Source organism: Neomonachus schauinslandi, chromosome 7 (assembly GCF_002201575.2).
Source record: "Neomonachus schauinslandi chromosome 7, ASM220157v2, whole genome shotgun sequence".
Classification (NCBI taxonomy): Eukaryota; Metazoa; Chordata; class Mammalia; order Carnivora; family Phocidae; genus Neomonachus; species Neomonachus schauinslandi.
Genome location: NC_058409.1, coordinates 36,136,240 through 36,158,437, shown reverse-complemented (window position 1 = coordinate 36,158,437; position 22,198 = coordinate 36,136,240). Strand labels below are relative to the sequence as shown.

Here is a 22,198-nt window from a genome sequence, read left to right as displayed (position 1 = left end):
ATCTCAATTAAAAAGCCATATTACTAAGGTGTAATAAATTTCATTCTCTAAATATCTCTTGAATCTGTTTGCCTTTCTCTACCTTGATTGCCATCGCCATAATCTAAAATATCCTCACCTCTTACCTGGACAATTGCAGTAGCCTCCTTCTTGCACTTTTGCTTTCTTCCAGTTCTTCTTCAGAATGAACTTTATAATACACAAATAGGGCCATGTCCCTTCCTCGCTTAAAACACTTTCATGGGTTTCCTTCTCTCCATTTGCTTCAGTGTTTGCCTCTTCCACTAGACTGCAATCGCTACAAAGGAGGCGACTGCGCCTGTCTTGTTCAAGTGTTGTATCTCCAGGGGTGCCTGGCTGGTGCATTCGGAGGAGCAAGCAACTCCTGATTTCAGGGTAGTGGGTTCAAGCCCCATGTTGGGTGTAGAGATTACTTAATAAACTTTATAAAAAGTGGTGCATCTCCAGCACCTAGCATAGTGCCTTGTACATAGTAGAAGCTACATAAATTTTTGTTGAATGAATGGAATCCAAATGATCCTTAAAAAAAAAAAAAGAATATTACTCATTTACATAAGAAATGGGTTAATAGGGGAATAGGTGATGGAGGCATTTAAATAGGGGATAGATTTTTCATAATTTGTAATCACATAATAACCTGTTTATTTTCTTTGACGTCTCATACCCCATAAGGGCAGGAACCATGTCTGTCTTGTTCCCTACTATATCCTAGCTTTATGTCAGGTTCACAGGAGGTAACCAATGAATATCTGTTGTATGAATAATTTCAATTACCAGTGTGAATTGGAAGCTGATGAATCAAAGATGGCAAATAGTACAGATAAGGGCAGAATTGGAACAGGAGACTATAACCATAGTTATGGAAGCTGTGGAGGATGAGGATTCTTATATTCATTCAATAAATGTTTATAAGGCCCCTACTATATGCCAGACTCTGCTAGGCAGCCTCCGCTGTCATATAGCTCCCAGTCTAGTGATAAATAAACAAGGCAATTAAAATTCAATGAGGGGTGCCTGGGTGGCTCAGTCGGTTGAGTGTCCGACTCTTGATTTCTGCTCAGGTCAAGAACTCAGGATGGTGAGATCAAGCCCTGCCTCAGCCCCAAGCTCAGCAGGGTGCTTGAGATTCTCACTCTCCTCTCTCTCTGCACCCCCCGCCCCCGTCCCCTGTGCACGTGCTCTCTCTCTGTCTCTCAAATAAATACATACATGTTTTTAAAAAAATTCAGTGAGAGAAATTTCCCAAGGGAAGGCAAAAGGGTGTGCTTCAGGGAACATTTAGGAGGGGAGGACATTTAACCCAGACTTGGGCTGTCAGGAAGTATATGTCTAAATTGTTAGTAGCTAAAGTAAGAAGGTATGGAAAGTGATGGAGAGTATTTTTGTGTGTAAGAGCCCAGAGGCAGGAGAGTTACTGGTAGGTTCTCCATAGCCTAAGTTTCCTTGTTCACATCCTTTCATGTAACAAATTTTATTTTATTTATTTTTTGGAAAGATTTTATTTATTTATTTGAGAGAGAGAGAGAGTGCAGGGCAGGGGGGGAGGGGCAGAGGGAGGGGGAGAAGACTACCTGCTGAGTTGAGAGCGCTATAGGGGACTCAGTCTCAGGACCCTGACATCATGACCTGAGCTGGAGGCAGATGATTAACAGACTGAGCCATCCAGGCGCCCCTCATGCAACAAATTTTATCGAGTCCATACCATGTGCCAGGCATCATTAGGTTATTATTAAATTTTTGTCTCATAACTAGTTATTGAAAAATATGAATATAGGGGCACCTGGGTAGCTCAGTCCGTTGAGCGTCTGCCTTGGGCTCAGGTCATGATCCCAGGGTCCTGGGATCAAGCTCCATATCGTGCTCCCTGCTCAGCGGGGAGTCTGCTTCTCCCTCTCCCTCTGCTACTCTCTCCCTCTCTCTCTGTCAAATAAATAAAATCTTTAAAAAGAAGAGAGAAAAATATAAATATACATATAAACACATACTTTTAAAGTCATTAAATTTATTAAACTTTTTATTTAAAATTTGTTTCTTTCCCTTAGTCCTTTAGGAAGACACACTTCTGGGCTGGGCATCTACATCCCTCCCCCCCCCCCCCAAAGTGCTTTGTAGATGCTTTATAAATGTTTACTGAATTAATAGATAAATGCAGGTGAGAGTACGTAATCTGACCTCAGAAAGTAAAAACCTCGGATCCTTGCTTGTCAATACATCTTTCTTCCTATGATGTAAATGTTCTACATCTGCGCTGTCCGATGATACCTTAACCACTAGCCACGCGGACCATCAAGCACTCGAAAAGTGGCTAGTGCGATTAAAGAACTCAATTTTAAATTTTACTGAATTTTAATTTAAACGTAAATAGCCACATGTAACTCGTGACTACCGGATCGGACAGCTCAGCCTTAGTACAGTTGAATAGTGTGAGCTTGGCACTGGAGCCCGGTAGGTTTCAAGCCTCCACGTTTAAAAAGAGAGATTGTTAATATGGTAATAAAATGTCTGGATTCCGGGCTGTTGAATGCTATCGACAGTAGTAAATATCTGTGCACAGCGGCAAGCCATAACTAGCACCTCAGTCACTGAAGACTAATATACCTTGCATCCTGGCATCCTGACAGACACCCAACCCAGCGCCGCAGGGTGAAAAGGTTGAAGGTCGGGGAACTCCACCTTAGCCAGGGCGCGCTCCCGAACAGCCTCATGGACTTTGTAGTTCAACACGCCAGTGACGTCACTACTTGCGTGTTACCACAGCGTGACCCCTGGGTCAATTTCCGGTAGCCTGTTCCTCTCTGGGAATTGTAGTCAATAGGTGCCTGCTGGACCTTGGGTCTAGTGGTCTGGAAACTACAATTCCCGGCGGGCTCGAAGATGCGCAACGCAGTAGTTCGCAGTGGGCGGGCGATTGCCTCATCGGGTGTAAAGTGTGTGCTTCAGTGTCGTGGGAGGCCTATCTTCCCCCCAGACGGAAGGGAAAGGTGGTAATCACTGCTTTGAAAGGATCACCGAGGTCACTGTCGTGGGTTTGCAGAGTTAGCTGGGCGGTGCCATGGCGGTGAGTTCTGGCGGGAGGAGAGTCCGCTCAGCCCGGCCCTAGAACGTGGCTCATCTGTCGGCTTTTGCCAGAAGCTAGGGACTCCACGTGGTAGCTGTTGTCCTGAAGGGAAAAATCTTTCTCTAAAGACGGGGAATGCTTTGACCCCCACGCTAAAGATGTAGATGTTGTGAGCATGTGCCTTTTCTTGCTAGCTGTTGAGCCAGGAGCTGGTATCTTCAACTTTACACCCTACTTAATGTTATGTGTGTTAATTTCACCGAAGTGTCTGAAACCTATTTGGAGAGAGAGGAGTAGGTAACCTTGTTCCTCCTTTTAACAAAAAATTATTGAGCGCTTTCCGGTAAAACAGTCACAAATCTCTACATTCATGGTGTTTACATGTGTGTGTGAGAGTTACGTACTAATAAGATACACGGTAAAATATGTCAGATGCTGGTAAGTGCTATAGAAAAAAAATAGAGCAGAAAGGGGAGACCATTGAGTGTGAGGTGGGGTAGGGCTGCAGTTTTAAAAGGGTGATCAAGAAAGGCTTTGCTAAGAAGGTGGCATTGTGGCAAAAAGGAGGTAAGGGAGCAAGCCAGGCAGCTATATGGAGAAAAGATTTGTAGGCAGAAGCAACAGTGTGAGTGAAAAGCCTAACGGACTGAGCCACCTAGGCACCCCGAGTATGGACAACTCATGAGGAATTTTATAAAGGAGAGCAGAGGATTGGGGTAATAGGTGAAGGTCAAAGGAGGACTTTTTTTTTTTTTCTTCTTTTTTTAAAGGTAGAAATTACCCAATGCTTGTATGCTTATGGGAATTACCCTGTAGATAGGAAAAATTAATGTGCTGTTCCTGAATAGAGTAAAGGGGATGAGATCAGGTCATCAGTAGAGGGGTTAAGCAGGACCACACTCATCTATGTAACAGGAAAGAAGACAGATTGTATGGGTACACATGCATGTGGGTAAGCAGATGTGATGAGGAAGACTGAAAATTTTTTGTTCATTTCTGTTTTCTCATTGAATTAAGAGCCAAGATTACCAGCTAAAAATAAGGATAGGAGAGGAAATGTTGGAGGCTTGAGGAGAGAGGCTTGTTTAGGACATTGCTGTCATTAGAACTTTCTGTGATGAAAATGTTCTATATTTGCACTAATTTGGTAGCCACTGGCCACATGTGGCTATTGAGCACTTGAAATGTGGCTGGTGCAATGGAAGGACTGAATTTTAATATAATTTTTTTTTTTTTAAAGATTTTATTTATTTATTTGACAGAGAGAGACACAGCGAGAGAGGGAACGCAAGCAGGGGGAGTGGGAGAGGGAGAAGCAGGCCTCCCACGGAGCAGGGAGCCCGATGCGGGGCTCGATCCCAGGACCCTGGGATCATGACCTGAGCCGAAGGCAGACGGTTAACAACTGAGCCACCCAGGCGCCCCATTATAATTTTAAAATTAAAAAGTTACATGTGGCTAGTGGCTACTGTATTGGACAGTTACACATTAAAGTTTGAGAAGCACTAGTCTAGAAGGAGTAAGTAACTAAGTGGATTTCAGAAATTAGTAGTATTGCTGGGCATCACTTGACATTAGTGGACATGATTTTAAATTGAGGCTGGTCAGCATGGTTGAAATCTTATCCCCTGCCACTTTCAGCTGTCTGGCTGAGGGAACAGAGCAGGTGCATAGGAGGGTTGGAGTTTTGCCAGGCAAGAATGGTAAAGAGAATAGTGAAGGAGTGATTTTATAGATGATTTAAGGGATGGAAATAAGGACTTGTGGTGGGAGGGGCCGAATGATTAGTGAAAAAAGGTCATGATCAATAGATCCTGTTGGGGTTGAAGAATTATTGGAGTTGGAATTCTAGTAGAGTTAAGACCAATAATATCAATAACTAACATTTCTTATGTGTCATGCTTTGTGTTTAGCATTTTATTTGAATTGTCTCATTGAGTCTTCACACTAATCTATTTGAGTTAGGCACTCTTATTTGCAGAAACCCAGGCATAGATTGCTTAACTAACAGGTCCAACTTCTCATAACTAGGACATGATGAAAGTGGATTAGAACTCGAAGAGGTTGACTCATTTCTCAGTCACTATGTCATCTTGCTTTCCAGGAAAACACATGCCTTCTGAGTCCTGGTCCAGGGCTTTTTCTTCTGTTCCAGGTTGCTCGATGACTCCCCACCAACCCCACTCCCCTACGGTGATATCCTTAGCTAATGTGGAATTTGCAGGTCTTTCTCTTTTTGGTGTTAATGGGAATGGGCTTTTCAGTTTGAAAGACTTTAATACATTCTTTTTTCTTTTTAAGTTTTATATTTCCTTATGTAAGGAAACTGGCAACATTTCTGGTAGATATGATTGTTTTGCTTTATTTACTTCTTGGCCTCTGAAAATATTCATGTTTTACACTGTCATGATACTGGGCTCACGTTAAAGTTTGTTTTATTGGAAGAATCCAGTAAGAACTCCCTTTAGAAAGAATAAGTAACAATAAAAATAATAAAAAGTACTGATTGCTTATTCTGTGCCATGCATTAGTGTTTTACATATTTTTTCATCAAAACAACGCTGTAAAAGTAGGTGCTATTTTTATCCCCATCTTACTGATGTGGAAAATAAGGCATCAGATCTACTCAGAGGAGGAATTAGAATTCATTTGTTTCCATTCTGGAGCCCATTCTCTTAATCATTGTGCTACCCCCAGTTGTAAGCTAATGAGGAAATGTCTTTTGCAAACACCTCCCATAAGGAAAGTTTTCTCTTTCCAGAGGAAATCTTACCAATATGAAGTGTGTAAGACAATGAACATGTGATAGCATGGGTAGAATATTAGTTTTTATATTATAATTGAATATGTAAATACCAAACTATAATTTTCTTCACATCAGAGTAGTATTTATTTTTTAGAGCTTTTGACAGTTTTAATCTCTTCTAATTATATATATCGGACTTTTAGAGGGGATCTGGGGATGTGATATAATAAACATAATAGCCAACTTAAAAAATACTTTTTTAAACTTTCATTTGGAAAATTTAAATAGTGAACAAAACAGAGAGAATAATAGTGTTAGGCACTTCCATATATCCATCACCCAACTTCAATAATCGGCAGTTCAGGGTCATCTTGTTTCATATATCCCTCCCTTGTACCCTGCCCCTCCGGATTCATTTTAGGCAAGTTCCAGGCATCATGTGTACATGTTCGACATATTTTAGTATAAGGTTTTTACATCAATACATAGTTTAGTAAGCTTTTTTAATGTAATGATAACTTCTCTTAAAACATAACCCCAATGCCATTTTCATACCTAATAAAAATCACATGATGTCTAGATGTCTCTTTGTGGTATTGGTTGACATTGTGCATTTACCCTATGTCCAGCACTATGCTAAGTTCTTCATGCATATTAAGTCTTTTAATCCTCATACTAACACTACAAGGTAGGCATAATTTTTATTCTCATTTTATAGATAGGTAGAAAAATGGAGGCTTAGAGTTTAAGGAATTTGCCTAGGGTTCTATAGCTAGTAAGTGGTGGAGCTAGGAGAGGGCCAGAGTCCCAAGACAAAGCAGAAATAGAAGTCAGAAGATGAGGATTTTTGTCCAACTCGATCAATTGCTGACATGACGATCTCTGAGCTTCAGATTTATCATTTTTGAGAAATGATAGCTGTTAGTCTGCCCACTTCTTAGGGTTGTTGTTAAGATCAAAAAAGTTAATGTTCATAAAAGCTTTAAGCTGCAAGATACTATGAATATATGAAAGAGTTGTTATCTATTTAGAGATTCTTTACTGGGGATGATTTTGTCCCCCTGAGAACATTTGGTCTGGAGACTGGATTGTCACACCTGGGGGGTATGCTGCTGGCCTTTAGTGGCTAGAAGCCAGGAATGCTTCTAAGCATCTTAAAATGCACAAGACAAAAACACAAAAAATTATTTAGCCTAAGCTGTCAATAGTGCCAAAGTTTAGAAATTCTGATCTTGGCAAATAACCTTCTAACTAATTATTATAACCAATTGTCTAGTTAAATAGCCAGTGAAGAAATTAAGGCTCAGATTGATGGAGTGACTTTCCAAGGTTATATAACAAATTGGTGCTGGGGCCAAAGTCAGATTCCATTACAATTGACTTTGATGTTTTGAGAAGCAAATTTTTGCTGAGAAGCAGAAACCTCAAAGAATAGTTTTTGTGTATTTAGTGTGGTCAATAATAACGAAAAGAAATATATAGTTCTAAGTAATTTGTGAAGACTATTGCTTTCATGTTCTTCTTTAAATGGGTGACATGGTCCTTTTTAAGCAAAAAATATTTGTCCTGTAACTTCTTTGTCTATGGCATTGTACTTGGGGCTGAGGTGACTATAAAAGTTCTGAAAGTTGCTGTCTGCCAGGAGTTCACAGGTCAACTGGGTAAATGTCTTAGGGAACATTTGGTTGCATGCAATGGAAGCCAACTCAAGTTGGTTAAAGAGGAATTTAGTAACGATACAGTGGGATTTCATATCACTCAGGACCCTAGGGTAGGAGGTACAACTAGGCTTCACGAGCTAGGCTGTTGGTATAAAGACAAGTATGTTAATATTATATTTATTATATGTGTTGCTAAATACATATATTAAATATATTAAAGTTTTATTAATATGTTAATAGTATTAACATAAGGGGCGCCTGGGTGGCTCAGTTGTTAAGCGTCTGCCTTCGGCTCAGGTCATGATCCCAGGGTCCTGGGGTCGAGCCCCGCATTGGGCTCCCTGCTCAGTGGGGAGCCTGCTTCTCCCTCTCCCACTCCCCCTGCTTGTGTTCCCTCTCTCGCTGTGTCTCTCTCTGTCAAATAAATAAATAAAATCTTAAAAAAAAAAATAGTATTAACATAATAATCTGAAATGATAAAATTAATATTAATTAATAGTAAATGTATTAGTTTTTCTCTTCAACCTTAAAGTTGGTTTTTTATTTCTGACTTTAAAATAAATTAAAATATTTTTGTGAGCCCCTATAGGTTAGAGAGTTCAAGGAATTGGTCTAGGGTTCTATAGGAAGCCTATAGACAAAGGGTTCTATAGGCAACTCAGGCTTCTGTAGGCAACCTAGACACTTTGCCTATTCTATTTACAGGTTAAGTCAGCTGTTAGGAGTTGTACAGGCTGTTTTTTATTTTAATATTTTATTTATTTATTTTTAAAGATTTTATTTATTTATTTGACAGAGAGAGACACAGCGAGAGGGGGAACACAAGCAGGGGGAGTGGGAGAGGGAGAAGCAGGCCTCCCACTGAGCAGGGAGCCCGATGCAGGGCTCGATCCCAGGACCCTGGGATCCTGACCTGAGCCGAAGGCAGACGCTTAACGACTGAGCCACCCAGGCACCCCTAAGATTTTATTTTTAAGTAATCTCTATACCCAATGTAGGGCTTGAACTCCCAACCCTGAGATCAAGAGTCACATGCTCTAGCGGCTGAGCCAGCCCGCCACCGTGAAGTTGTGCAGGCTGTTTTAAGGGCTAGGTGGAATCTTCTGCCTAAAACTCCTTTGCTGGAACATAGGTCCAGTCTAACTGGGAATTCATCTGGAAACATAGAAGAGTACATTTAACCACCTCTAATGCACTGCCTTAAATAAGACTAGACTTTTGTTGTTGAAGAAAGAGAAGGAACAGGTATTGGGTAGGTGATCTGCTGTCCCTGCCATAGCTTATTTTCAAATGGTAGTCTTTGTATATTACTATTGAAAACCGGTTTGCATGTATAGAAGTAGAGAGACTTGTAACTTATAGGTTACTTGTTAGGAGGAGGGTTTTGTAGTAAGAAGGAGCAAAGGAGCTGAGGGTCTGAATGAAGGTGGTTAGCAGCAAAAATGGAAAGGAGTGAATAGATGAAGGCCCTTATTCTTTCCTGGAAAAGGAAATAACCTTATGCAACCACACTTACTTTTATGGAAATTCTTGGGAAAGAGTCCAAATTGCTTAGTACCTTGATTCACATATGCACCTAGTTCCTAGTCTGTTATTTTTTTATGGCCACAATATGCAAAAGTGGACAATGTATTGTTCACTTCTCTTTTTTTTTTTTTTAAACATTTTATTTATTTATTTGACAGAGACACAGCAAGAGAGGGAACCCAAGCAGGGGGAGTGGGAGAGGGAGAAGCAGGCTTCCCGCTGAGCAGGGAGCCTGATGCGGGGCTTCATCCCAGGACCCTGGGATCATGACCTGAGCCGAAGGCAGATGCTTAACGACTGAGCCATCCAGGCGCCTCATGTTCACTTCTCTTTTTAAAATCTTTAAATATTGAACAGATATTTGTTGAGAACCTGCTATAAGCTAGACCTTGAGGATATAATGAGATACAAGTTATCAGTCCCCACCATGAACAGGCTTCAGTAGTCCTGTGAGGAAGACAGACAGATACCGACACCACTGTGTCATAAGTGCTGGCATGGGGGAAATATTGGTAGGTAGGAACATATTAAGAATGGCATATCATAACCTCTTGGTGACCAGTGCAGGTGATTAGCTGAGACCTGAAGGATGAGAGAGCAAGGCAAAGAGATTGGTGAGGCATGAGGGCAGAGAAAGTACTTTGAACAGCTGCTCAGGTGACAGAGGGAGCTTGGCACATTTGGGAAAATACAGATGCCTTGATGGGCCTGCAGTGGGGGAATGAAAGAAAGGGGAGGAGAGAGGGATCTGGCCGAGATTAGACAAGAAGGGCCTGGAGTGCCAGGTTTTACAGAATAGACTTTATCCTGACAGCTACAGAGAATCTCTGAAAGGGAATTGACTTGATCAGATTTGTGTTTTGATACCATTTCCAGTCACAGCAATTATGGTCTGGTCAGGGTTTATAGAAACAAAAAATTTCCTTGTCACTTTCATTTTCCTTTGGTTACTGGAGAAACTTGTTATGTCCCTGATTTTTTTTCTTTTTTCTAAGTAATCTTTACACCCAACAGAGGGCTTGAAATCACAACCCCAGGATCAAGAGTTGCATGCTCCACTGACTGAGCCAGCCAGGCGTCCCCATGACTTTTCAAATTATGGAATTCTTTCTCAATTCCTCTCTGCCTTTGTATCAGGGTTCTTCCTTTAATCCAATATTTCACCTCCTCCTTGTAAGCTGACTTGTCCTTGTCTTGTATCTTAAACATGCTTCACCTCCTCCTTGTAAGCTGACTTGTCCTTGTTTTCTATCTTAAACTTGCTTAAAAAGTAGTAAACCATTCTTTGGTTTAAATGCAGGGAACTGGGGCGCCTGGGTGGCTCAGTTGGTTAAGTGTCTGCCTTCGGCTCAGGTCATGAATCCAGGGTCCTGCTCAGCGGGGAGCCTGCTTCTCCCTCTCCCTCTGCTGCTCCCCCTGCTTGTGCGTGTGCTCTCTATCTCTCTCTGTGTCAAATAAATAAATAAAATCTTAAAAAAAAATTCAATAGCTTAAAAAAAAATGTAGGGAACTGAAAATAATAAAACAGAGCTGACAACTTTATAGTAGAGTTGTACTAAATCTTTTTTTTTAAATTAATTTATTTATTAGAGAGAGAGCACAAGCAGGGGAGGGGGCAGGCAGAGGGAGAGGGAGAAGCAGGCTCCCCTCAGAGCAGGTGGAGCCTGATGCGGGGCTCGATACGAGGACCCTGGGATCATGACCTGAGCCAAAGGCAGTCGCTTAACCAACGGAGCCACGCAGGCATCCCTTGTACTAAATCTTAATTTTAATACTGTTAGTTATTTTTATTACCTAATACACAAAGTATATTTAAGATAGTTATTGGAGAACTAGTGTTAAGGTTGGGGTTCTATTGACTGCAAAATTCCTCTTGCAAAGTGCTCAAATTTGTGTAACCATTTAGAAAACAGTTAAGAATCCAGTATATCTGTGATACGACTAGAAAGCATTTTTTTTTTTTAAAGATTTTATTTTTATTTATTTGAGAGAGAGAGAATGAGAGACAGAGAGCATGAGAGGGAGGAGGGTCAGAGGGAGAAGCAGACTCCCTGCCGAGCAGGGAGCCCGATGCAGGACTCGATCCCGGGACTCCAGGATCATGACCTGAGCCGAAGGCAGTCGCTTAACCAACTGAGCCACCCAGGCGCCCGAAAGCATTTTGTTTTTTAAGTAAACTACGTCCAGTGTGGGGCTTGAACTCACAACCCTGAGATCAAGAGTCACATGCTCTACTGACTGAGCCAGCCAGATGTCCGACTTTTTTTTTAAGTAATATAAAATATATGTATAAATATATATTTAAGTAAGCTCTGTGTCCACTGTGGGGCTTGAACTCACAACTGCAATATCAAGAGTTGCATGCTCTACTGATTGAGCTGGCCAGGTGCCCAATTGGGAAGCATTTTTTAAATTGTTGGTTGAAAGGAGAGAGGGAGGCAGGATTAAAGGAGACTGAGTTGCAGGTGTTAGGTGACTTGGCAAGGTCACCTGTTTAGTAGGTTGTAAAAGTATGAGTAGAGCCCAGGGGTGCCTGGCTGGCCCAGTGAGTGGAGCATGGGACTCTTATCTCAGGGTTGTAAGTTAGAGCTCCATGTTGGGTGTAGAGATTTCTTTAAAAAAAAACAAAAAAAAAAAAACTTAAAAAAAAGTATGAGTAGAACCCAGATATTTTCTCATTTGAAAATGCGGCAGAATCTGGAAATGTTAGCATATAAGAAGGGGAAGAAAATCTAATTTCAGTTCAGATAACTTTATACCAGAGAATAAAATTTTAGAAACTAAAAGTAAGTTTGAAAACAGAATTAGATTTGGGGATGGTCCATTGGTATCCAGCTTTCACACTTCTCTGTTCTGTAAGTGTTCATTCCACTCCAGCTTTGGCACACTTGCTTTTAGCAGCTAATTTTTTTTTTTTTCCCCCACAGAATCAGAAACTGAGAAAGAAGCTCTGACCTTTCTTTTTTTCAGAAATAGGACGATCGTGTGTGTGCTTTGCTTTCGGTTTCAGCCGAAATCAGGATGATGATGGCAATGTTGCCATGTAGATCTGATATTACTAGAGACATGCTTGCTATTCTGTTTCCTTTTAACTTCATATTAATAGTCTGTTAGCCATTTGAAGAGAAGTCCTTCATCAGTTTCCTTGAAAAAAAAACATGTAGATGACTAATCTTCCCTCAGCGTCTTCCCACTGGGTCTCAGCATCCTTCTTTGGTGGGATAATTGCAGCTTGGCCAGTAGGTACTACTCCATCCTATACTTTTCTAAGTATTTACACATTTTAACTAAATAGGAACAGTATCTATTTGACAACAGTATCTGTTTTAGTGTCTGATTTAAAAAAAAGTGTTTCAGAGCTTTTATATATTTAAGTAATTCATTGACCATCCCTTTGAGGTTTAAAGTGGACAGATCGTGATAATCATAATTTTTAATCACGTTTAAAATTCAAGATAACCATGGAAAAATTGCCTCTCAGTAAACAGCTCAGTTCTGTGAACCCACTTTTTCTAAAGCAAGCCTGTCAAAGTATAGAGTGGATTATTCTCTCTCTTTTGGGTCCAATAGGAAAGAAAAGGAACAGCCAAAGTAGACTTTTTGAAGAAGATCGAGAAAGAAATCCAACAGAAATGGGATACTGAAAAAGTGTTTGAGGTCGATGCATCTAATGTAGAGACCCAGACTAGGTGAGTAATACTTTGTGAAGTTCTAGACCTTGTGTTTCTAAAACCATTGGCTACAGAAACCACTTTGTGGAAAGGATAAGGCAGAGTGTATTTATAATGTCTGAAACAGGCTGAAGGAGGTAACTTCTACTTTCTGCATTTGAAATTAGGATCCTCTTTTCTTTGGAAGTCTTTTTTTTTTTTTTAAAGTAAGCACGGGGTGCCTGGGTGGCTCAGTTGGTTAAGTGTCCAACTCTTGATTTTGATTCAGGTCATGATCTCAGGGTTGTGAGATTGAGCCGCACATTGGTCTCCATTCTCAGCCCAGAGTCTGCTTGAGATTCTCTCTTCCTGCTCCTCCCTCCGTGCTTGTGCTATTGCTCTCTCTCAAATAAATAAATAAATAAATAAAATCTTTAGGGGAAAAAAGTAAAAATAAAGTGAGTTCTATGCCCATTGTGGGGCTTGAGTCACATGCTCTACCAACTGAGCCAGCCAGGTGCCCCTCCTATAGAATTCTTAAAGGACTTTTTCTACATAAAGGTGTTTTTTTTTTTAATAATATTTTTCATATTTAGACAAAGGAGAATGTTTTGAAGTTTTGTCTTTGCTGACTGATGAAATCATTCTATTAGAGATTCATAATATAGTGATAATTATCTCCAGAGACACAAAGTATAAATTTTAAAGGGTTTCTGTATTTGAAGGTCTTATTTCATAAATACTGTATTGCCTTGGTATTAAGCATGAGTTGTAAGACAGTCCACAGATAATGATTATGATATCGGGAAAAACAAAAACAAAATAACTGCCCCAAAACAGTACTGTAATAAATATATACATCTATTTTAAGATGCATCTCAATTTCAGAGATGTTGAAATACAGAAAAATGTCCCCTTATAATGAGGAAATACATTGACAACAATTTAGTAGTAGCTAATCTTGAAAAGTTATTGTTCAGTATGCAAAGGAATTAGGAAATACGCCATTTTTAATGTGCATATTATCATTTAATCTTCTTAACTCTTTAAGACTAGCAATACTTTTTTTTTTTTTTTTAAGATTTTATTTATTTATTTGACAGAGAGAGATACAGCGAGAGAAGGAACACAAGCAGGGGGAGTGGGAGAGGGAGAAGCAGGCTTCCCGCTGAGCAGGGAGCCCGATGTGGGGCTCGATCCCAGGACCCTGGGACCATGACCTGAGCCGAAGGCAGACGCTTAACGACTGAGCCACCCAGGCGCCCCAAGACTAGCAATACTTTTATCCCTATGTTATAGATGAGGAGATTGAGGTACAGGGAGGCTAAGTAACCAGTTCAAGGTTGCATAGCTAGGCATTGTCAGGGTCTGGACTACTTTTTAGGACTTTCTGATTTTAAATGTATCCTCCTTGCTACTCAGCAACAGTCTAATGGATTTTTTCTTTTTCTTTTCTTTTTTTTAAAGAAATTAAGAGTGTTGTTGTAATATAAAGTCTCTGATGTTATTTAAACTATTGTTTGAAGGTTTTGTTGGTTTTAGAATTTTGGGCAATTTCAGGTAATTTTAAGTTATCGAGAATGAACTGAAAAAGCTGCGTTATTTAGTGAAAGAAGACGAACTTGAAGAAACCTAGAAATGTAACATTGAGTGAGAATTTTTTGTTTCTAAGTAATCTCTACACCCGTTGTGGGGCTCATAATCATGACCCTAGGATCAGAGTTGCTTGCTGTACTGACTGAGCCAGCCAGGCGCCCCAGGATATAATTTTTTAATGAAGCTCACAAGTGAGCAAAACTAAATGATACATTGTTTAAGGGCACAGACATATATATAAGCTATTCAAAATCAAGGAAATGACAAAAGTCACTTTCAAGATAGTATATCTGGTGGGAGGGGTGAGGAGCACACAGTGTAGCTACAGTGGGCTCATCAGTTGGATAGTGTGCCGACAGGTGTTCATTTTATTGTGCTTCATAACATGTATGTATGTTATACATTTGATTCATGAGAAGAGGATATAACATAATTAATTAAGCAGCTTTAAAAAGGTGCTTTTTAACTTAATTTACCATGTATCTTATAATACTGAAGATACTTTATTTTACCTGACGGACTTTGAATTGCTTTGTATATATCTAATGAAGGCAAATCTTGTTTAGTTACTAAAACATTAAATTAATCCAGTTTCCTAAGAGTATTAAAATCATCTTTAGTAAATTATCTTTACTCAGCATTTTAGCTTAAGTTAAACCTCCAGTATTTGCTACAAGGATATTTATTTCTTTAATGTCTACCTATAAATATCTTATTCTTTCTAAATCAAAAGTAAGTTTCAATTTCAGAGGGCTTTTAATTTCCAGACTTATAAATTTAACTTAATTTAATTTTTAATTTATTTATTTCTAAAGATTGTATTTATTTGAGAGAGAGAGATAGAGCACAAGCAGGGGGGAGGGGCAGAGGGAGAGGGAGAACCAATTTTAGTGTATATGCTGCCGAAGCGAGCACAAGGGAGAGGGAGAACCAGACTCCCCACTGAGCAGGGGGCCCCATGAGGGGCTGGATCCTAGGACCCCAGGGTCACGACCAGAGCCGAAGGCAGATGTGTAACTGACTGAGCCACCCGGGTGCCTCTTAAATAATAAAATTTAAACAAGTTGTTTGTAGTACACTTTCCCTTCACCCCACCCCCTCATTGTAAAAGGAACTTAACATTTTCTTCTCTGTACTTTGTTTTTTACATGACTGTTTTGCAGCAAGGGCAAGTACTTTGTAACCTTCCCATATCCGTATATGAATGGGCGCCTTCATTTGGGACACACATTTTCTTTATCCAAATGTGAGGTAAAGTTTCCTCTGTGTATAATAAAATGGGGTGGAGGGTCTTTGATAAATACTATTTTGAAGAAAATGGCATATATCGAATTTATTTCCTGTTAAGGGAACTTAGAATTCCTTAATTTTAAACATAATTTTAATATTTTACTTCTATTAAATATTTTTATATTTAATTTGCATATGTGGTATGTAGTTAAGTATAAGTAATTCCTAGGATGGTGAAAAGACAGAAAAAAGGAATAGTAGACAGAATTTTGGAATGACTTCCTTCTAAAGGAAGAGAGGAAAGGAAAACTAAATTGATAATCTTTGTGAAAAGTCAATATTTTATATTTGTCTAGCATTTGAATTTGTAATTTAAATTTAGTTTGCTTTCTGTAGTTTGCAGTAGGATACCAGAGACTGAAAGGAAAAACTTGTCTGTTTCCCTTTGGTTTACACTGTACTGGAATGCCCATCAAGGTAAGATTGCTTTTGGGATTGGTTTCTACTCTTTTTAGGTTAAAACAAATGTGATGTCCAATTTAAGAGCTTGAAATAGGATTTTCAGATACTTATATATTATATTGCAGTGTTTTTTGAAATGAGTTGAATTTATTCTTGTGAAAATTAATTTTAATTTTAATTTTTTTATTTTTTAAAAGATTTTATTTATTTGAAAGAGAGAATGAGAGAGAGAGAGAGCACATGAGAGGGGGGAGGGTCAGAGGGAGAAGCAGACTCCCTGCTGAGCAGGGAGCCCGATGCGGGACTCGATCCTGGGACTCCAGGATCATGACCTGAGCCGAAGGCAGTCGCTTAACCAACTGAGCCACCCAGGCGCCCGAAAATTAATTTTTAAAAGATACTTAAAGAAGTGCATAAAGGGCACACAGTAAGGTCTAAGTGATCTCTAATAATTTTGATATTTCTGTTGGTGACCTTACATATTGATATTTCAACTTAGATCATAACTATTAATAAGTAAAATAGAGTGATATTTTGTGTACACATGAGGTGTAGGAAGTCAGCATCAAGTAATAAAGTTTTTTTATGTGTATCAGCTCTTTTTTTTTAGTTGTATCATATTTTCATCATGTTTGCAAAGGTCTTCATCATAAATGTGTATTAGAAATAATTCTAAGTAAAGAAGGGGCCAGACAGAGTTGAAAGGATTTCCTAAATGCAAGAGGGTTGGGAAATTTAATTCCCACTTCTTTTGCTTCTCCAACCTTTTATTTTGAAAAATGTCAAACCTGCAGAAAAGGTGAAAGGTTAGGAGAATGAACACCCATATACCTTTCACACGTACTTACCAAGTATTAACATTTTGCCATAACTGCTTTAGTTCACACACATGTAATACATGCACACTTTTTTCTCTCTTTTTCTATGAACTCATTGAAAGTAAGTTGCACCCATCATGTTGTGCCACCTCCAAGTACTTTAGTGTGTATTTTTTGAGAACAAGGGCATTCTGCATCATCACAGTCTCATTGTCCCCTCCAAGAAGTTTAACATTGATGTAATATTATCTTCATCTAATCTCTAGTCAGATGTTTCTAGTTGTTTGAAAATGTCCTTTCTGGCAGTTTTTTACTCTGTGTGCTGTGGATCACACGTTGGATTTTGTTATCAGTTCTTCTTGGTTTCTTTTAGTTTGTCATGACATTGATGTCATTTGAGAGGCCAGTTATTTTATAGAATGCCCCATCATCTGAGTTTTCCGATTGTTTCTTCATGATTAGATTTGAGTGAAATATTTTGACAAGAATACTATATTGGTGAGGTAAACCTCCCACTGTATCATATCAAAAGGCGTATATTGGTAGTTTGTATAACTCAGATAAACCCCTTCATCTCTAGTGTGTGTTTTGTAATTTATTTATTTTATTTTTTAAAAGATTTTATTTGTCAGCGAGAGAGAGAGAAAGGGAACATGAGCAGGGGGAAGGGCAGAGGGAGAGGGAGAAGCAGGCTCCCTTCTGAGCAGGGAGCCCAATGCGGGGCTTGATCCCAGGACCCTGGAATCATGACCTGAGCCAAAGGTAGAGGCTTAACCAACTGAGCCACCCAGGCGTTCCATGTGTTTTCTAATTTAATGCCTGTCCTGTCTACCTTGCAGGCTTGAGATGATGATAGAAGATACAAGACAGTAATCTTTAAATTGAGAGATACTATTATTCATGTTGTTATTCAAAATGATAACACTGTATCTTACGTACCTTGATACTTCTAATACCTAACATATAATATACTACACTGAGTACTTTGAATGTTGAATAAATGCTTGCTGAATAAATGAAGTAAAATACTAATTTATAAATTAGTGAATTTTGACGTACATGAATTATATCATATGGATTTTCTGTAATGATTCACATGTGTATAGATGTAGAAAATCTCAATTTTAGTTGGCCATAGAAATACCAAAAAAATTCAGATTGTTTCTGACTTGAATTTTGAACTTCACTCTAATGTTGTATTTGTTATAGGCATGTGCTGATAAGTTGAAAAGAGAAATAGAGCTTTATGGTTGCCCCCCTGATTTTCCAGATGAAGAAGAGGAAGAGGAAGATGAAGATATCAATGTTAAAACAGAAGATGTAATAATTAAGGATAAAGCTAAAGGAAAAAAGGTTTGGGGTTAATACTATTTATTTTGGTTGAAATTTTATATTTTTGTCTAATTTATATTTGTATTCCCAGTACCTGGCACATAAAAAGTACTCAGTAATTTTGAAAAAGTAACAAAGCCAAAAATTATCTTTCTGACTTTTTGATGGCCTTTTTCCCCTTTTTACTTTATTTTGAAATAATTTAGATATAGAGAAGGATTGCAAGGTAGAGCAGAGTTCCCTTATATTCTTTACCCAGTTCCCCTTATATAACCATGTACAGTCCTCAAAACTAAGAAATCAACATTTGAACAATACTATTCACTAAACTACAAACTTATTTGACCTTCAGTGGTTTTTTCGTTGACATCCTTATTCTGTTTGCAGGTCCAATCCAAGATCCCACATTGCATTTACTTGTCATGTCTCCTTCGTATGTCTCCTTAGTCTCTTCCATCTTTGTCTTCCATGACTTTGACACTTTTGGAGAGTACTGGTCAGATCATTTATAGAATGTCCCTCAATTTGGCTTTGTCTAATGCTTTCTCATGAGTAGAATGAGAGGTGATGTGTCCTCCTCAGTGCATCATATCAGTGAGTATATGATGTTGATATCTTACTACGGTTGATGTTAACCTTGATCATTTGGCTTTGGTGGTGTCTGCCACGTTTTTCCACTGTAAGGATTCCATTTTTCCCTTTGATTCATAAATATTTTGAGAGAGATACTTTGAGGCTATGGAAATAATATCTCCTTTTTAAAAATTATTTTATTTATTTTAGACAGAGAATGATTGAGCAAGAGTGGGGGTCAGTGCGGGGGAAGGGGCAGAGGGAAAGGGAGAGAGAGAATCCCAAGCAGATGCCCTGCTGAGCACAGAGCCCAATGCGGGGCTCAGTCTCATGACCCTAAGATCATGACCTGAGCCGAAATCAAGAGTCACACATTTAAGTGACTGAGCCAGCCAGGTGCCCCTGGAGATAAAATCTTCTTTTTAAATATTTTCTCACTAATTTTAGCATTTGTCAGTGGATCTTGCCTTGCAACAGTTGTAACTGTATTGCTCTAATGGTGATTTTCCATTTCCTTCATTCCTTCTACATTTATTACCTGGAATTCTTCTGAAAAGTAATAGTTGTCCTTTCTCCCCCATTTACTTATTTATTCAGGCTTTTTTTTATATATATCTGTGTGGGTTCATGCATATTTATTTTATTCTTTGAGTTATACTCCAGTACTATGTGGTGTTTTGGAGCAGTTGTTATTCAACTTCCTCTGGTTTCGGCCACTGAGAGTCTTTTCGGTTGGCTCCTATGTCTTTCTGACGTGCCTCCATCTTTTTTCTTTTCTTTTTTAAGTACTTTATTATTTTCTAGTGCCCAACATACTCCAGGTTCATCTTGTATTTTCCCTGTTGCAGCCTGGAATCAACCACTTCTCTCAGGAATCCTGTTTCCTTTTATTGAGAAACTGTATTTAGAAACTAAGTTCTGAATGCTGGGTACACTCACTGTTTATAGCTCTTCTCAGTAGAAAGAGCAAGGAAATATATATAATAATCCTGGTAACCCACATATATGCACCTGTTTATATTTCTTTACCTATCTCTATATACATTCAAAAAGTTCATCCTACGGGACACCTGGCTGGCTCATTTAGTAGGACATGCGACTCTTGATGTTGGGGTCATGAGTATGAGCCCCACATTTGGGGTAGAGTCTACTTTAAAAAAAAAGTTCATAGTGATACTCCTGGCTCCGTGTTATAACCATGGGCCTCATTCTAGCATTCTCCCTTTGCTAATTTGTGACTTCTTTCTCCAAACAGTGAGAAACCTGGCTCTCATTATTTATAGTATATAATTTGTTCAATCCTAGTCTACCAGTAGTTCCAGAATTGCTAACCCATACCCCTGGGAGAAACAGTTTTACCAATGAAAGTACAGTGTTTGTATATGCTTTTTGTCTACTTTTTGTCCTTAGAATCTAGTCAACACGTTCTTTTCCAAAGTTACTTTTTTTTTTTTTTTTTTTTTTTTTTTGAGTAAGCTCTACACCCAACGTGTGGCTCAAAGTCATGGTCTCTGAGATCAAGAGTTGCATGTTCTACCAACTAAGCCAGCCAGGCACCCCCCCAGAGTTACTTCAAAAGCTCCTTTCTTTTTAACCCACTTCAAAGTGTGGTTGTATCATATATTTATAATACTGTTAGATACATTTGTTACAGTCTACATTTCATCTTCCATTCCTCCAACATCCTGGTGGATTTTTTTTTTTTTTTTAAAGATTTTATTTATTTATTTGACAGAGAGAGACACAGCGAGAGAGGGAACATAAGCAGGGGGAGTGGGAGAGGAAGCAGGCTTCCCGCTGAGCAGAGAGCCCGATGCGGGGCTCGATCCCAGGACCCCGGGATCATGACCTGAGCTGAAGGCAGATGCTCAACAACTGAGCCACCCAGGTGCCCCTATCCTGGTGGATTTTTTAAACAAATGTATATACAGTAAAATTCACTCTTTGTAGTAGATAGTTATGTTGGTTTGACAAATATGTGGAGTTATGTTCCTGACACCATAGTACCATACAGAGCAGTTCTGTCACCTCCAAAACTCCTTGCCCTGCCTTTTTAGTTCTTTTTTTTTTAAAGATTTATTTACTTATTTTAGAGAGAGAGAGGGGGAGAGAGCACGTTTGTGCACACTCATGCACGCATAGGTTGAGGTGGAGAGGGAGAGGGAGGGGGAAATCTTAAGCAGACTCCCTGCTGAGCATGGAGACCAATGTAGGGCTTGATCCCATGACTCGGAGACCATGACCTGAGCTGAAATCAAGAGTTTGACGCTTAACCGACTAGGCCCCCAGGCGCTCTTCCTTTTTTTTTTTTTTTACGATTTTATCTGTTTGTTTTAGAGAAAGTGAGCAAGTGAGCAGGGGGAGGAGTAGGAGAGGGACAAGCAGACTCTGTGCTGAATGTGAAGCCAGACATGGAGCTTGATCACATGACCCCAAGATCACTACCTGAGCCAAAACCAAGAGTCGGTTGCTTAACTGACTGAGCCACCCATTTTTATAGTTTGATAGTTTTTTTTATAGTTTTTATAGTTTAACTTGTTTACCCATCTCCAACCCCTGACATTTGGTTGCCTTTTTGATATTGGTAAATATTAGAAAAAGACAAAATTCTCGTTAATAGCTTATTCATAACTAAAACAAGATACATGTGGTATTAGAAAAAAGGAAATAGAGATTGGTGCTGACATCCTATCTTTAATGATAATTCTTTATGGTTCCAATGATTTAGTTATTTCTCATATCAGAGTCTTGGTATTGGACTGTAAAATTTGGCAGACAAAATAGTATGTCAAAATCCATTAGTATTCTGACATACCAACAGCATGTTTTGGAATATAAAAAATTACCAAATCGAATATTCACTTAAAATTATTGCTATCCTGGAATTTGCTGATCATTTGTTGGTTGGTCCTTGATGGAGTTTGTTTTTATTGTTTTTTTTTTTCCAGAGTAAAGCGGCTGCTAAAGCTGGATCTTCTAAATATCAGTGGGGCATTATGAAATCCCTTGGTCTCTCTGATGAAGAGATAGTCAAATTTTCTGAAGCAGAATATTGGCTTGATTATTTCCCACCACTGGCTATTCAGGATCTGAAGAGAATGGGTTTGAAGGTATGTCCATCACTCCCATAGTTTAAGAAAATATGAAGAACACATTGTGTTTATGATTATATGAGATTTGGACCACTCTTAATTTAGAATAATATATTCCACCTGTATTACACTAATGAATTAGTACCTTTATTGTTATGGGTCTTGATGTAAGCAGTGAAGTACTTTAATATTTGTTGTATTGGAATATTTTTTTTTTAAAGATTTTATTTATATATTTGACAGAGAGCGAGAGAGCACAAGCAGAGGGTACAGCAGAGGGAGAGGGAGAGGCAGGCTCCCCACCAAGCAGGGAGCCTGATGCAGGGCTCGATCCCAGGACCCTGGGATCATGACCTGAGCCGAACGCAGATGCTTAACCATCTGAGCCACCCAGGCGCCCCTGGAATATGTTTTAATAACAATTAGTAGAAG

At 39.1% G+C, this 22,198-nt stretch overlaps 1 protein-coding gene across 1 annotated transcript in view; it reads left to right on the top strand.

Moving 5' to 3' along the window:
- Positions 1–2,893: 2,893 nt before the first annotated feature.
- The window catches only part of LARS1 (leucyl-tRNA synthetase 1), a 73,683-nt gene continuing 54,378 nt past the window's right edge, over positions 2,894–22,198 (top strand). Inside the window, 6 exon segments of the mRNA XM_021702068.2 lie at positions 2,894–3,079; positions 12,584–12,702; positions 15,423–15,510; positions 15,886–15,966; positions 17,979–18,122; positions 21,623–21,784. Coding sequence (XP_021557743.1) covers positions 3,074–3,079; positions 12,584–12,702; positions 15,423–15,510; positions 15,886–15,966; positions 17,979–18,122; positions 21,623–21,784 — 600 coding nt within the window. The 5' untranslated portion in view covers positions 2,894–3,073.